The sequence below is a fragment of the Fusarium flagelliforme genome (genome assembly GCF_020744385.1).
Source record: "Fusarium flagelliforme strain FIESC 12 MPI-CAGE-AA-0113 chromosome Unknown B0J16scaffold_1, whole genome shotgun sequence".
In the NCBI taxonomy this organism is placed as follows: Eukaryota; Fungi; Ascomycota; class Sordariomycetes; order Hypocreales; family Nectriaceae; genus Fusarium; species Fusarium flagelliforme.
In genome coordinates this window covers 3,343,310-3,355,752 of record NW_025763503.1, presented here as the reverse complement: position 1 = coordinate 3,355,752, position 12,443 = coordinate 3,343,310, and the positions used below count along the sequence as shown (strand labels likewise).

General features: G+C 47.2%; 4 protein-coding genes across 4 annotated transcripts; 2 read left to right on the top strand and 2 right to left on the bottom strand.

Moving 5' to 3' along the window:
* Positions 1-3,522: 3,522 nt before the first annotated feature.
* On the top strand, positions 3,523-5,095 carry B0J16DRAFT_19247 (uncharacterized protein). Its single transcript, XM_046122812.1, has 3 exons — positions 3,523-3,894; positions 3,974-4,700; positions 4,757-5,095. The coding sequence occupies exons 1-2, from the start codon at positions 3,891-3,893 to the stop codon at positions 4,612-4,614; spliced, it is 645 nt and encodes a 214-aa protein (XP_045989050.1). The 5' UTR covers positions 3,523-3,890; the 3' UTR covers positions 4,615-4,700; positions 4,757-5,095.
* A 70-nt stretch (positions 5,096-5,165) lies between these two features.
* Positions 5,166-6,445, bottom strand: B0J16DRAFT_366618 (uncharacterized protein; the record flags this gene model as incomplete). Its single annotated transcript, XM_046130097.1, has 3 exons — positions 6,183-6,445; positions 6,052-6,131; positions 5,166-5,750 (listed from the first exon to the last, which is right to left on the bottom strand). Exons 1-3 carry the CDS (start codon positions 6,184-6,186, stop codon positions 5,166-5,168), a joined length of 669 nt encoding a protein of 222 aa, XP_045989049.1. The 5' UTR covers positions 6,187-6,445.
* Positions 6,446-7,701: 1,256 nt separating this feature from the next.
* Positions 7,702-8,879, top strand: B0J16DRAFT_313735 (Ribokinase-like protein; the record flags this gene model as incomplete). The annotated part of the gene is made up of 4 exons (XM_046125146.1): positions 7,702-7,777; positions 7,833-7,930; positions 7,978-8,700; positions 8,751-8,879. The coding sequence occupies 4 exons, from the start codon at positions 7,702-7,704 to the stop codon at positions 8,877-8,879; spliced, it is 1,026 nt and encodes a 341-aa protein (XP_045989048.1).
* Positions 8,880-10,533: 1,654 nt separating this feature from the next.
* Positions 10,534-11,895, bottom strand: B0J16DRAFT_19163 (uncharacterized protein). The gene has a single exon (XM_046122803.1). It carries the CDS (start codon positions 11,539-11,541, stop codon positions 10,648-10,650), a length of 894 nt encoding a protein of 297 aa, XP_045989047.1. The 5' UTR covers positions 11,542-11,895; the 3' UTR covers positions 10,534-10,647.
* Between the last annotated feature and the right edge of the window lie 548 nt (positions 11,896-12,443).

Sequence of the window (12,443 nt, the reverse complement as noted above, 5' to 3'; positions counted from 1 at the left end):
AGACACACGAAACCTGGATAAAGCTAGAAAAAGAAAAGAAAAGATGGAGATTTAGATTTGTTGGACGGAATCAGAATGTAAAAAGATGGAATATCCACTTGTATCCGCAAACGAGTTGTACTGTAGTCTGTCATTATCGATCATGGTCTTCCACGTTTCAGTACATAAGCAATCCTTTCCTATCCGTATACATCTCGCTTACATTTTGAGGTCCCCGAAAACAGAAGGTCAACTTTCGATATAGTCTTAATATGCACGTGTGTCCTATATCAATGGCGTATCGAGCATTATGCAGGTACAATCTGGCCATCTCGAGTGGCCCGGACTCCGAAGATCCATTTCTCTATCCTTGTCAGTTGTCATCAATCAAATCAGCTTTTAACCGCCCAGACCCAGTTTATTCGAGAGATGGATGACATGACATGACACAGAAGGAGCTTCAGATGACAAGACTCCTTGTATATCGGCTCTGTTTTGGGGTTTAAACGAGAAACACAAGGCGCTTCGGGCTAAGATGGTTTGTAACATATAGCAGCTGAGATATTCTTAGCAAAGACATTTCCTTGTGGTATGACAATCAAGGTGTAGTAGGAGCCCTGTATACACAAACACTGCAGTCATTTGATCTATCAAATGCAAGCCACACTGGAAGCGTCACATCCGTGCCAAATGCCAAGCTGCATATGCAAGAGAAAGGGTAATTGTTCACACAAAACCGTCCTGACTCTCTTCCGTCCATGTCTTTCCATGAACTACAGCAACATTTACCAGATACAGACGGACAGACACGGACAGACACGGACAATAGGGGCCATAGCAACATCTTTAACGCATGCCATTCTCCTCTTCCTTGCAGCTCAACACTGAGACACATTCGTCAGCGGCCGCTCAGAGCATGTCTCGCAGGTTGTTCACAAATTCTTCCGTAGGGTTGGATTGTGAACTGACACGGTAGGACGGCTCCATATTGAGGCTTGGGAACGGGAACGGGGATCTTTGTTCCTGGATCTTGTCATTGGTACATGTACGATCTTGGTCTCAAGGGCTGCGCTGCGAGATGTGCCAAGACAATGTTCCAGATGAGCTTTTCGTCACGATAACGGGATCCCGAGTATGGGAATTGCAGCCTTTTTCAGCTCTGGCTTTGAATTCCCGAGACCCACGTGGATACATAGCTGATAGTTTGAATGGTTTTTGTATAGTGGCTTCATTGTATTGATATATAGTCTGAGTCTAAATGGTGAGTTGCAGTTAGACAAGACCCAATCTCTGTTGTTATGAGAGGGAAAGAACACAATGGCCAAATATCGGCTATGAAGCCAAGGTTCGAATATCAATCAATCAAATCAAACCTCTTAATCTTCAGATAGGCCAACTTATATCATACTCGTAAAGCGGTGTGATGCTCATATGTGACAGTAACAACAGCCATTCAGAGTCGTGTTTGTTCATGGATTAACACCCATGTCAACGCGTGCCGAAAAGACTCCTGTAATTATGCATATTCTTCCGCCATCATGAAGACTCAAGACTCAAGACTGTGTCATGATATCCACTGCAACCTTGTGCTGTTACACGCGGTTGATTTCGATCATCGCGACTCCGCCCGCAAAAATGCAAGAAATATTCTCCACGTTTTTTTCTTCTTTTCTAGCGCGGTAGCAGTCATTAAATTTTAATCTTTCGCGTAATTAAGTGAACAAACGTGCTCTTCGTTTGGTCCCTTGATTCGGGCTGTTGTGAAGAACCCTTATTTTTCCCCTCCCAGCGCGGCGGGCCTACCCGTTACAGGGTAAGGTCGCGGCTGTGGACGGACGGTAACCGCATCGCGGTACAAACTCCGTGGGTGCGGTGCTTGGATAGCATCGGAATGTGGGCAAAAGATGCTTGTTCTGATATGAGAATTCAGGTCTGAATCACTGTGTTGTGTTGTTGACGATCTCTGCGCGACTAGATCGATGCATTCTCTTGTCAAGTGTTTCACTATCTCAGGTGTCTGAATCTCCCACAAATCCGAAGGCTGGTTTACCTGGTGACACCCATTCTTATCCCACCGTCGATTTAGGATATTTTGCAATAATCGTACGATAATTCTGGTCTTCGGTTTAGGATGAGTATCAACTATTCTTTTGACACAGCCGGCTTTCTCACATTCCCTACTATCATGGGAAATCATTGCCTATGATGTTGTTATAGTCAGAGATAGTTTGCCTTCGCAATGCGTTCACCCGATCTATGACATTTAAGCCATCAACCTGAGTCGGATGGATCACGGATGTTGATGCGGTTATTTTGAGAAGTTGGTCGTCTGACTGTCACTGAAACACGCGACAATGGTCCATCCGGTGTACGATCATCGTTCAACTTGCGACTCACTCAACATCATCGCTGGTCAACATTTGACACTATTTACGGTGAGAGACCTATCCAACTCGCGATACGGATACTATATGGTATTTTAGGACATTCACCGTAACTATTATTGACATAATACAACCTGAAGCAGGCTGCATGAAACCTGTGTTGACCACCAGATGCCATAGCTTCTACGAATCTGAATCTGCCAGTGACCTCGCTCCATGCTTCACAACTTCGCCTCCAGATTCTATTCGTCCTCCAAGTTAAACTCGTATTAACCACCTTCAATATCGCATCCCATCGGATTTGCAATCCCCGGTGGACGGAGGGTCTTATCACCCCTGAACACTCGCTGACGTTCAGGGGTCTATAGAGCTAAAGCCGGTTTCAGGAGACGGTGGAAGTGGTGATCGCCATGACAAGCTGCTAAGTAAGATTATGACAATTCATGACTAGGAAGCCGAGGCCTGGACTGAACCCTTGAACCGAAAAGTTCCTCCGGGCCGTGAATACGGGATTATTGAAGATGAGAGTCGGCGTTGGGGCGGAGGAAGGACCCACTAAACCCGAATCTCGGGGCTCCGTTCGGATGAACGGCTTCGGCCGCTCCCGGGACCTTTGGCCTTGGAATATTCCACTGGGGTATCATTGGTTGAATGCTGTATTGGATTTTCAAGGTTAGGCTCTCGATCCCATATTCATGATCAAATTCCAATACCACCTCGCTTAAGCCAGCCCACGGCCTTGAATAAAATTTTATTTGTTTTTCAAGACAAGAATGACACAACGTTACCATCTTCAACCAAGGTTCTACATCGTTTTCTCCCAACGGTCAATCCAGCCTAACAAGACAAGCTCAGCCCTGCATCGCTTGTGTTTTTCAACTTCTTTCTTTCTTTTTCTTTCCCAGGGTCCAGGGGTCTAGAACACTGTTAGTCTATGCTCTAAGCCCCTGCCTAAAAAGCTGGTTTCTTGTGGTTACTGGTTCTGGTTGTTGGAAGGTGGAAGGCGGGGGCTGACGTGCATGAGGGTTGCGCATGTGCGACGTCATGATCCTGTGACCAGGCCGTAACTGCCAAAGTTGAAGTGTCCAGTCTCTCTTTCCAAGGTGGAAATAAATTGTTAGTGGCTTTGAACTTGGCTGATGGCTTAGACTTTTGGGTTTATTGGTGGTTATTGGTTGGGTCGAGTTGGGTTAGAACAAACCATGGAAGCTTAATACCTCTTCCTCTCTCTTTGTCTTTCCTCTATCAATCACCTGTTGCAGCCTAATCACTCTCATTTCACTTTATACATAAGATCGCCGTTCCCATTCAAACCGCCCGTTAACTGTCATCCATCCATCCGTTCATCCTCAAAAGTGAATCCCACTTAACTTTACCCATTGTGATCTGCTCTGAGCAATCACCCCCACTCTGATCATCATCGGGTTGTTCCCCATCAATCGCTGTTGGGTTTCTTTGTCCGTCGCATTCGCATTGCGGGTAACTGCATCTCATTCCATCTAATCCATCGCTCTATCAACCGCCAAAATGGGTATGTTATGTCTCTTGCGCTGCACCTCGCCGTGTATCCCGTGTCGCAAAGTCAACCGTCACTGACGTCATCGCAACAGTCACCAAACCCTACGAGAAGAAGCGACTCTACCTTCAGCACCCAGAGGAGGATTATGCCGTTGTCAGTCATCGCACAACGCGCATTATTCCACCTCCGCGAAGAACACCTTCACCACCTCCTCCGCCGCCTGTTGTTATCAGGCCTCCGCTGCCACCTCCACAGTTTTGCCCGCCTCCGCCTCCGCCCGTTTTCGCGCCTCCGCCCGTTTTCGAGCCACCGCCGCCAACACCTTGTCCTCCTCCTCCACCTCCGGTCGAGAAGCCCAAGCCCAAGCCACCACCACCTCCGCCCGTTGTTGAGCCACCAAGACCTTGTTCTCCGCCTCCCGAGGAGCCTATTGAGGTCATCGCTGTCGACGTTGAGCCTCATCACAAGAAAAAGAAGAAGCCCAAGTCTCGCTCTCGAAGCAGCCACAGCCACCGCTCTTCGTACGATCACGATAGGGAGCGTGTAATTGAGCGTGAGAGATTTGTGCCAGTTCCAGTGCCTGTTCAAGTTGAGCCACGCTACGAGACTTTCCGCTACGTCGAGGGAACTCGACGCCAGCAGTACTCACCTCCATCACCACCTAGACGGATGATTGAGGATGAGCATATGCGACTCCGGATTACGGATCGCGAGCGCGAGTACTATCGATGATAGAGAGTGACTTGGATAAGCGGAAACGGATTGACGAATTTGTATTATGATTAATGACTTGATTTCACTTCACGGCTGAATCTAGGGTACGAGAAAGAGTGCTATTTGAGGAGTTAGGGAAGATTGAATGTTCTTATCTTAGATGATCTTGATGGTATATTGTCATATTCTATGAATACACGATCTATTCAAGGTACCCGTCCATCCTATGTCTCCTGTACACATCGCCTGAGGCTTCGGCCACCTTTGAGCTCGTTGCGTACTGATAGAGCCACCCATATACTCTTTCTTGTAGACCATTCAAATTAGTATATTCCTAGATCAAGGAGGAAAATAGGTACTTTCAGTAGCAGAATCTAGCTCTGCGTCACAGTGTCATAAGAATTGGCCGCTGATAGGAGACGAAATAATTTAGAAATCTTATGACAACTTAGACCAGCACTTAGACTACTTTATTTTAGTGCCCTAAACCTTAGAGAACGAGAATGAGACTTTAAACATGTTTCCTTGCTCTAACGGCTGCCTTTATTGATCCTATCTGCGGTTTCGGCTCAAATGCTATTTGACTCTAACTCGTTTTCTCCCCCTCTCTTACTTCTGTCATCCTTCTCTTCTGTCATCCTTCTCCACGCCATTTTCAGTTCGCGGTTTTCTCTCTGTTCCCCTGACTTGGTAGTAACTTTGTCAGTAGGCGAATTCCAAGCCTGTAGATTACCAAAAAATGAATCAAAGTCAGATTGTTCCGTGGGGCTCCTGTTCTTCTTTGACGTTGACTTCACAGCATCAGAGGCCGCACTCCGCTTGAGAGGAATTGCAGTTCTAGAATTCAAAGGAGTAGAGACTCGTGCTCTAGGCATAGAGACTCGCGATCCAGGCGGCTTAACCAGGGTCTTGGGTTGAGGCTTAGTGTTGGACTCAACCTGAGATTTAGTAACAGCTTGGGCTATCTCGCGGATTCCGGAAAGTACTGCTTCGGAGAAGTGTTTCAAGCCAAGGGTCCCTGCTTGAATGGCTTTGGCATCCACCTGAACATCCCTCAGTTCGGGTTTGACTTGATGTTTCTGGAGTTGGCTCTTGTGGGCATCGATTGCCTTGTTGAATTCCTCATGCTGTACATCGTTGTCCTCCTGAGGTAGCTACAGCTTGAGAGGCTCCACCACCGACCTGGAGAAGGTGAGCCTGTTGATCGCAGCTAAACAACTGGCAATAGTCGAGTTGATTTGCCCATTCTTAGCAACAGATCTACATGCAAGAATCTGCGCATGGGGCATAGTTCCTGTAGGTGCAAAGTATGCATCCCGCGCTTTCTTTGCCTCCTTAGTTGTTCGAACAAGGCTGAATTTGTTTTTATATATACGAAAAGTCATATTCTGGCTGCCTTCCTTAGGACCGTTTGGTGGAAATAGGGGCGCGACGTTCGCATGCTTCATCTCGAACCCATGGTTCGACGTGCAGAACGCCATTCCGTTCGCAAGCGGCTGTTACGATCCCGATACCCTCATTCTCCGTTGTGATAGCTAGTGATTGTTAGACAGTATACAGTGAGCGCAAAGTTAAAATCAACTTACCCATCAATCAAGCGAGGAAGACAGAGCATAGAGAAAGGGAGTGGGTATATATAATAAGTCCAAAAAACGACGAAACTGCGATATTCCTTTGGTAGTTAAAGAACACAATAAAGTCCTTATGACGTTATGTTATATGGTTGACGCCCGGTATTGTTGACGGATGAAGATATAAGAACAAATACAGACCAACTGCCTGAGAAGGTGCGTCGGAGAAATCGAGACCAATAGACACAGGCTTAAAGATTGATGAGGCGGCCAGGGTCAATGAAGAGCTGCGAACTTTACATATGTCCGTATATATGTGTGTAGTAAAGTACAAGGAGAGGAAAAGGAAACCAAATCCAGGAGCCATGTATTCTGGTCGGATCAAGGAACAGATCAGGGGGGTATGAACGGTTTATATACAAGAACCTGGAGTGATTTATAATCATATACAATACCACTCATGAGTTCAGGCTGCGATGATCTGCTCGCTGAGCCAAATATCACTTGAAAACAGACTGCAACAACAATCGAATTGCTTTAGAACACGGCTAACATTTGTCACTATTTGTTGAGCAGCAACCAGGCCATTTAAAAAAACACGATGGCCGATAAACTAGATTGCCTTGTTACTTGACTATCAGGAGATAAACCCCGTTAAGACTGGATAATTCGACTGAAGCTGAAGAGGACTCCCAATAAGTTGACATCTAGTTTAGACGATCTGAGCTCAGAAGTGGTACAGTAAACAGTATTCCAATTCTCAGTCTCAGTATTTCATAGCTACATACCTTCATAGAACTACATAGTCGAGTGAGCCATTTGTGTTCTAAAGTCGTATTCGGTACATGATTGTCCGGTCCGTTTGAGAGTAAAGCAGTTATCTAAGGAACCGTTTGGTGGGATTGGCAACTCCAAAGAAAGACTACAATCGAGCATGGACCTCACTTCCTTCGCTTCTCTCAGCCTCCTTTCCTAGTCTGAAGATGAGGATACAAGTTAGCTATATGAATGACCCAATCTAATTGTAGTTTTATATGCTTCAAAGCAATGATTGCATGACAATGTTCAATTGCATTGTCGTTGTCTTCCTTGAAATGGGTAATTCAATTGCTTAATAACTAAGCACCGGCCGAGAATCGGAAACCTCAAAAACGTATCTGATATCAAACTCCTGATGGCTCACTTTCATTTGTTGCTGCCATTCTGTTGGTGGTACAGCATAAGAGCTCATAGTCAAAGACGTTGAGGTTGAAAGCTCTCTCATCGCAAAAGTGACATCATAACTGGTAACGCCGTGGAGGCAATACCTCATCGATTTGTTTGCATCGATCGATTGATTTAAATCCAGTTTTATTAAGTTCAAAACTTCTTATACAATCAACCTCTTTGGCTTTGTTCATCTCATAATTTATCGTTTCTTCAACTCAGCTACTCAAAATCCTCCGTCAACTCGACAACCCCGCAACGTCACAGCTTCAACCTCTCATCACATCACATCATTCTTGCAATGTCGACTCAGGATTCGGGTCCCAAAATGTCTGCTGCTACAAAAGATGTTATTTCCAAGGTTCAGCGAATGATTCCTCCCATGCTGGAGAAGTTCCACAAGGGTTTGTTACCAAAAGCAATCATTGTAGACAAGCAGTAAAACTGACGCGATAACAGGCCAGCTTGGTAGAGTCGCCGTCATCGGTGGAAGTGAGAACTACACAGGCGCGCCTTACTTCTCAGCCATGGCAAGCGCAAGACTGGGAGCTGATTTGGTACGAATCTCCCTATTCGAATTATGAATACATTCTAACACTTTTAGTCTCATGTCATTTGCACCCCCGCTGCTGCAACCGTCATCAAATCATATTCACCAAACCTCATGGTTCACCCTCTGATGCGCCAGAGTCAGAACGCCAAGAAGGAAGACGAGCCTGCCGCTTGGAACGCATCTAAGGACCCTGAGTCCAACGCCGAGCACATCGCTTCCCAGATCAAGGACCTGCTTCCTCGACTTCATGTCCTCGTTATCGGACCCGGTCTGGGCCGTGATCCACTGATGCATCAAACCGTCGCTCTGGTCATCAAAGCTGCTCGCGACCAAGGCCTCCCTATTGTATTGGATGCTGATGCTCTGGCCATCGTTCACAAGCAGCCTGAACTTGTCAGCGGCTACAACGGCGCTGTATTGACACCCAACGTTGTTGAGTTTGGCAAACTGTGCGAGGCTCTCAAGGTCAATGTCGATGATAATGCCCCCGAGACTGCTCGCGTTGAGGCTCTGGCCAAGACTCTCAAGGGTGTTACAGTCGTCCAGAAGGGTGCAAAGGATTACATCTCTAACGGCGAGACAACATTGACAGTGGACCTTGAGGGTGGTAAGAAGCGAAGTGGCGGGCAGGGAGATACTCTGACTGGATCCATTGCTACGTTCCTTGGATGGAGAAACGCCTACATGGAGCGTCTTTGGGATGTTGGTAAGAACCCTATTGACGAGCATGAGCTGGTTGGGTTGGCAGCTTTCGGTGGCTCTGCTATTACAAGAGTAAGTGCCCCTTCATCATTCCAAGGACACGATTCTAACAAAGCTTATAGGAGTGCTCCCGACTAGCCTTTTCCAAGAAGGGCCGCAGTCTTCAGGCGAGTGACTTGACTGACGAGGTACACATTTCATTCCTCAACATCTTTGGTGAGGATAAAGAAGTAGACGATTCCAAGTTGTAAAGAAAGCCTAGCGTTCTTCGAGTATATAGATAATACGACACACAAGATACTATGACCATTCAAATTATTGTATAAATCAAGCGGAAAAGGAGATATTTTCCAGAAGAATTTAGGTCAATTTCCGTTATATCGCATTGATTACAAGAACAACACTTTGGATGTATTTTCTTGCCCTGATGGCTGCCGACTTTATTGATCCTGTCTGCGGATTTAGCTTCAAGGCCGTTGCTTCTAACTCTATTTTCTTCTCTTATCCTTATCTCGGTCTTCCGTCACCATTTCTTTTTTCATTCGCATTCATAGTCCTCCAGATGATAATCATCAAAGCATATATCCGGGACCTGGGCCACTAAGCACCAGAAGAATCATACTCCAAGGTTTAGGATACCTGAGATAATTATCCTAAGGACCTATCTAAGTTTGCATAAAGCGCCTAAATCATCTTATCCCTTGGGCTCTTTGTGGCTAATTCTTCAAATACTGATCAGACCACTATTCTGCTCCGTCTGTGTCCTGTCTCCTGTCAAGCTTATTCTCATCCCCAATGATTGGCCGGACCAAGTGCCGTTGACTCTACTCATTATCCCGAATCTACATATAAGCCGTGGCCCACATGCATGAGCAAGGGGGAATGTTACTGCAAAAGTAAAAGGCTTCATCTACATCTGGCAATCATCTCTCGGAATACACCCTCCGTCCTGCGGCATGCAAGTCACTCACAGCTGCATGGCTAAAAAGTACCCGCCGATACGCATTGCACGACTGCAAGCCTTGCATACCGGCGGAGACATTACTCGTGGACTTGTGAAAGAATACAACTAAATAAGACGATATTCGTATGCATTGTTACGCTCCGAGTTCGGGAAAGCAAGACAGAATCTCAGAAACGTACGATCAACGCGCCATGTTTCTTGAGGGGTCGAAGTAATGTAACCCCCTTCAAAGTGTTGCTTTATTTTGGGTATACTATCCTGTAACTTATACAGCGTCTCAGCAGGCAATTTGGCATCTCCTTCACGACACTGACCAACCAAAACAAACTTCCATGGCAGCAAAGACCAGTTCCCATTCATTCTAGTTGCGGCCTACTTCATCTTTCCGCTGAATACCCTCATGGCTCTGCGCCCTCTTCCGACTCCATCATTCCCCATGTTTGTGGCTATCGCCGTCATATTGTCCCAACACCCGACTTTCCTTAGCCTCTGAAGCAACTTTGGCCATCTTGCCACTCTGTACAACATCTCCACCTGTTTGCCAGTTGTTACACATGCATGGCATCATTGTGCTCATACACGGAACCCAAAACGCCGTCAACTTCACAAAGTCCAAAAACTCCCCATGCTCGCTATTGTTGTGATTTATCTTAATTCGAAGTATCCTCTTCCACCGAACTTTCAATGTCTTGTATCATATCAACCTTAACCACTCCCTTTGCGCCTTGGGGTGAATTCGATGCAGCGTGCATGTTTTTTGTTCGGTTTCGCATTTGCCTAGTACAACAGCTCAAAAAAGACTTGCTTGCAAAACACATAAAAAGCATAAAATTCCAGCCATGTGTTTAGCGAGAGATCTCCTTCAAGGGAAATTGGCTGGAAATGGTAACCATATCAGGAACAACATTGCGTAGTGCATCCGACGGGTGAAAGGGATCAGACGGCTATTAAGATCGTCGGACAGTTGTGGTAAGGTGGGCGGGTCGTCATTGTTGGTATCATCATTATCATCGTCATCATATCAGGGTGGAATGGCATTTGAGGCAAGAATGCACTCAGTCCATATAGAAATCACCCTTGAGAATCCTCTCCTGGAAAGCATCAGGCTTGGGCCGCTCAGGCTGCTTGGGCTGCTGCTGCTTGACGGAAGAAGCTTGAACTGGGGGCTGAGGCATCTCGGAAACGGACTTTGCCCGATCGTGAATAGAACCTCGTGGCGGAGAGGAGGAGGCGAGCGAAAAGGAAGCGCGAGGAGCACCTACGACGGAGCTCTCGGCACGAGACCTAAGCTGCTCGGACCAGTTGAAACCTTGCTGGTCTGCGCGCAAAACATAATTGTCAGATGGGGCTCTTGCATGTTTGGTGTTGCTTGCCTGTGAAACAGAAGAAGCGAGGCTTGGGCGACGTCCAGCAGACAAAGCTGCCGCGAGGCTTGACCCTTGACCAGGGGAGCCCACGAGCGACGCCTTCCGCCCACCTGGGACGGGGCGCCCATTCTGAGAAGCGGGAGGAGAGGACGGGCTATTACCATTTCCAGGGCTGCCGTTGGGACGCATGTTGCGCATATTGGCAGTACCGAAGCTCATTCGTCGGACAAATGGTGTAGTAGGTGCAGTCTTGGAGTACATGTCATCATCTTCGATAGCACTCTCGTCAATGGAGTCGGAATTGTTGGAGGTGGTGGACACGCTTCCTCGACGAATGAAGGAAGATGTGTTTGTGGGCGAAGTGCCCGAGAGACCAAGAGTGGTCACAGAAAGGCGTCGGCGACCAGTGTCGACTGGACCAGAAGACTGACCAGGGAAGCCATTGCCGTTAGGAATCGAGTTGCCCCTCTGGAAAAGATTGGTCAGAGCGGCCTGAGTGATGGACCCTCGTCTGTTGCGTGTATACATTTCGCCGTTGTTGTTGTTACCGTTGGGAGGAGCGGGAGCAGTGTCTGCGGACATGATGGGCAACTGATTAACGACTTTCGTCGTTGGTAGTTATAGTTTTGGTAACGGTGAAGAATGGGGAGATATGCGTAGCAGTGGCGCCAGAGTGGTTCGACGATGGCACAGACAGCGTTACACGTAAATCCGGTAGTGGGATGATGGTGTTTTAGAGAATTTGTGGACTGCTAATGCCTGGTAAAGTTGAAAACAAAGAAGAGTTGAGGGAATGAGTAAAGAGGAAGAAAGGAGAAGAAAAGAAGAAAGAGTTTAGAAAGGCGAGATGGAAACGGGGGGATCGAGGGGTTGATAAAGACGAACGGACAGTGCAGTCTGTGAGCGATGAACGAAGACGAATTGGGGGTTGATCAACTCTAAAACAAGGGGAGTACGGTAGAAGCAGAGGCAGGCTAACAGTGGAGGCCAGGTGGTGATGAGAGATCACCGTTGCCGGTTTAGGTAAGATGCGTTCTTCTAGGTCAACGTTAGAGGGGGCGCGGCGACATGAAAGATGAGCGAGACCGGCGGAACAATAGGCAGTGAAATTGACAAGATGAGATTGAGAATAGAGGATTGCAGACCAACACAGGAACCCCTACAGGAATTGACCAGGGTTGGAATCTACAGTACAGCTTGTCTTATTCGCAGCAAGTAAGTTCAAAGTTGGGGGAGCATTCAAAATGGGTCTTCCTCCCCTCAAGCTGACGCCGGTACATGCAAGCGCGGCTAGCTTTGAGATTGTTTGATTCTGGTTCTGAGAATGGGCGGGTGAGACCTTCCTTCCTTCCCAGATGGAGGGGAAAGGTAGATTGCGTCCGGGGGCCGAGTGACGTAGTGGCTACCAAGTGGAGACTTTCCCCCGAAATCGGGCTCATGGTTGGTCAACTCATCCAATCGAGGAGGGTTGGGGGACCTGGGGT

What these genes read in the sequence shown, in the direction of transcription:
- B0J16DRAFT_19163 (XM_046122803.1), bottom strand. Translation starts at nt 11,541, where the DNA reads ATGTCCGCAGACACTGCTCCCGCTCCTCCCAACGGTAACAACAACAAC.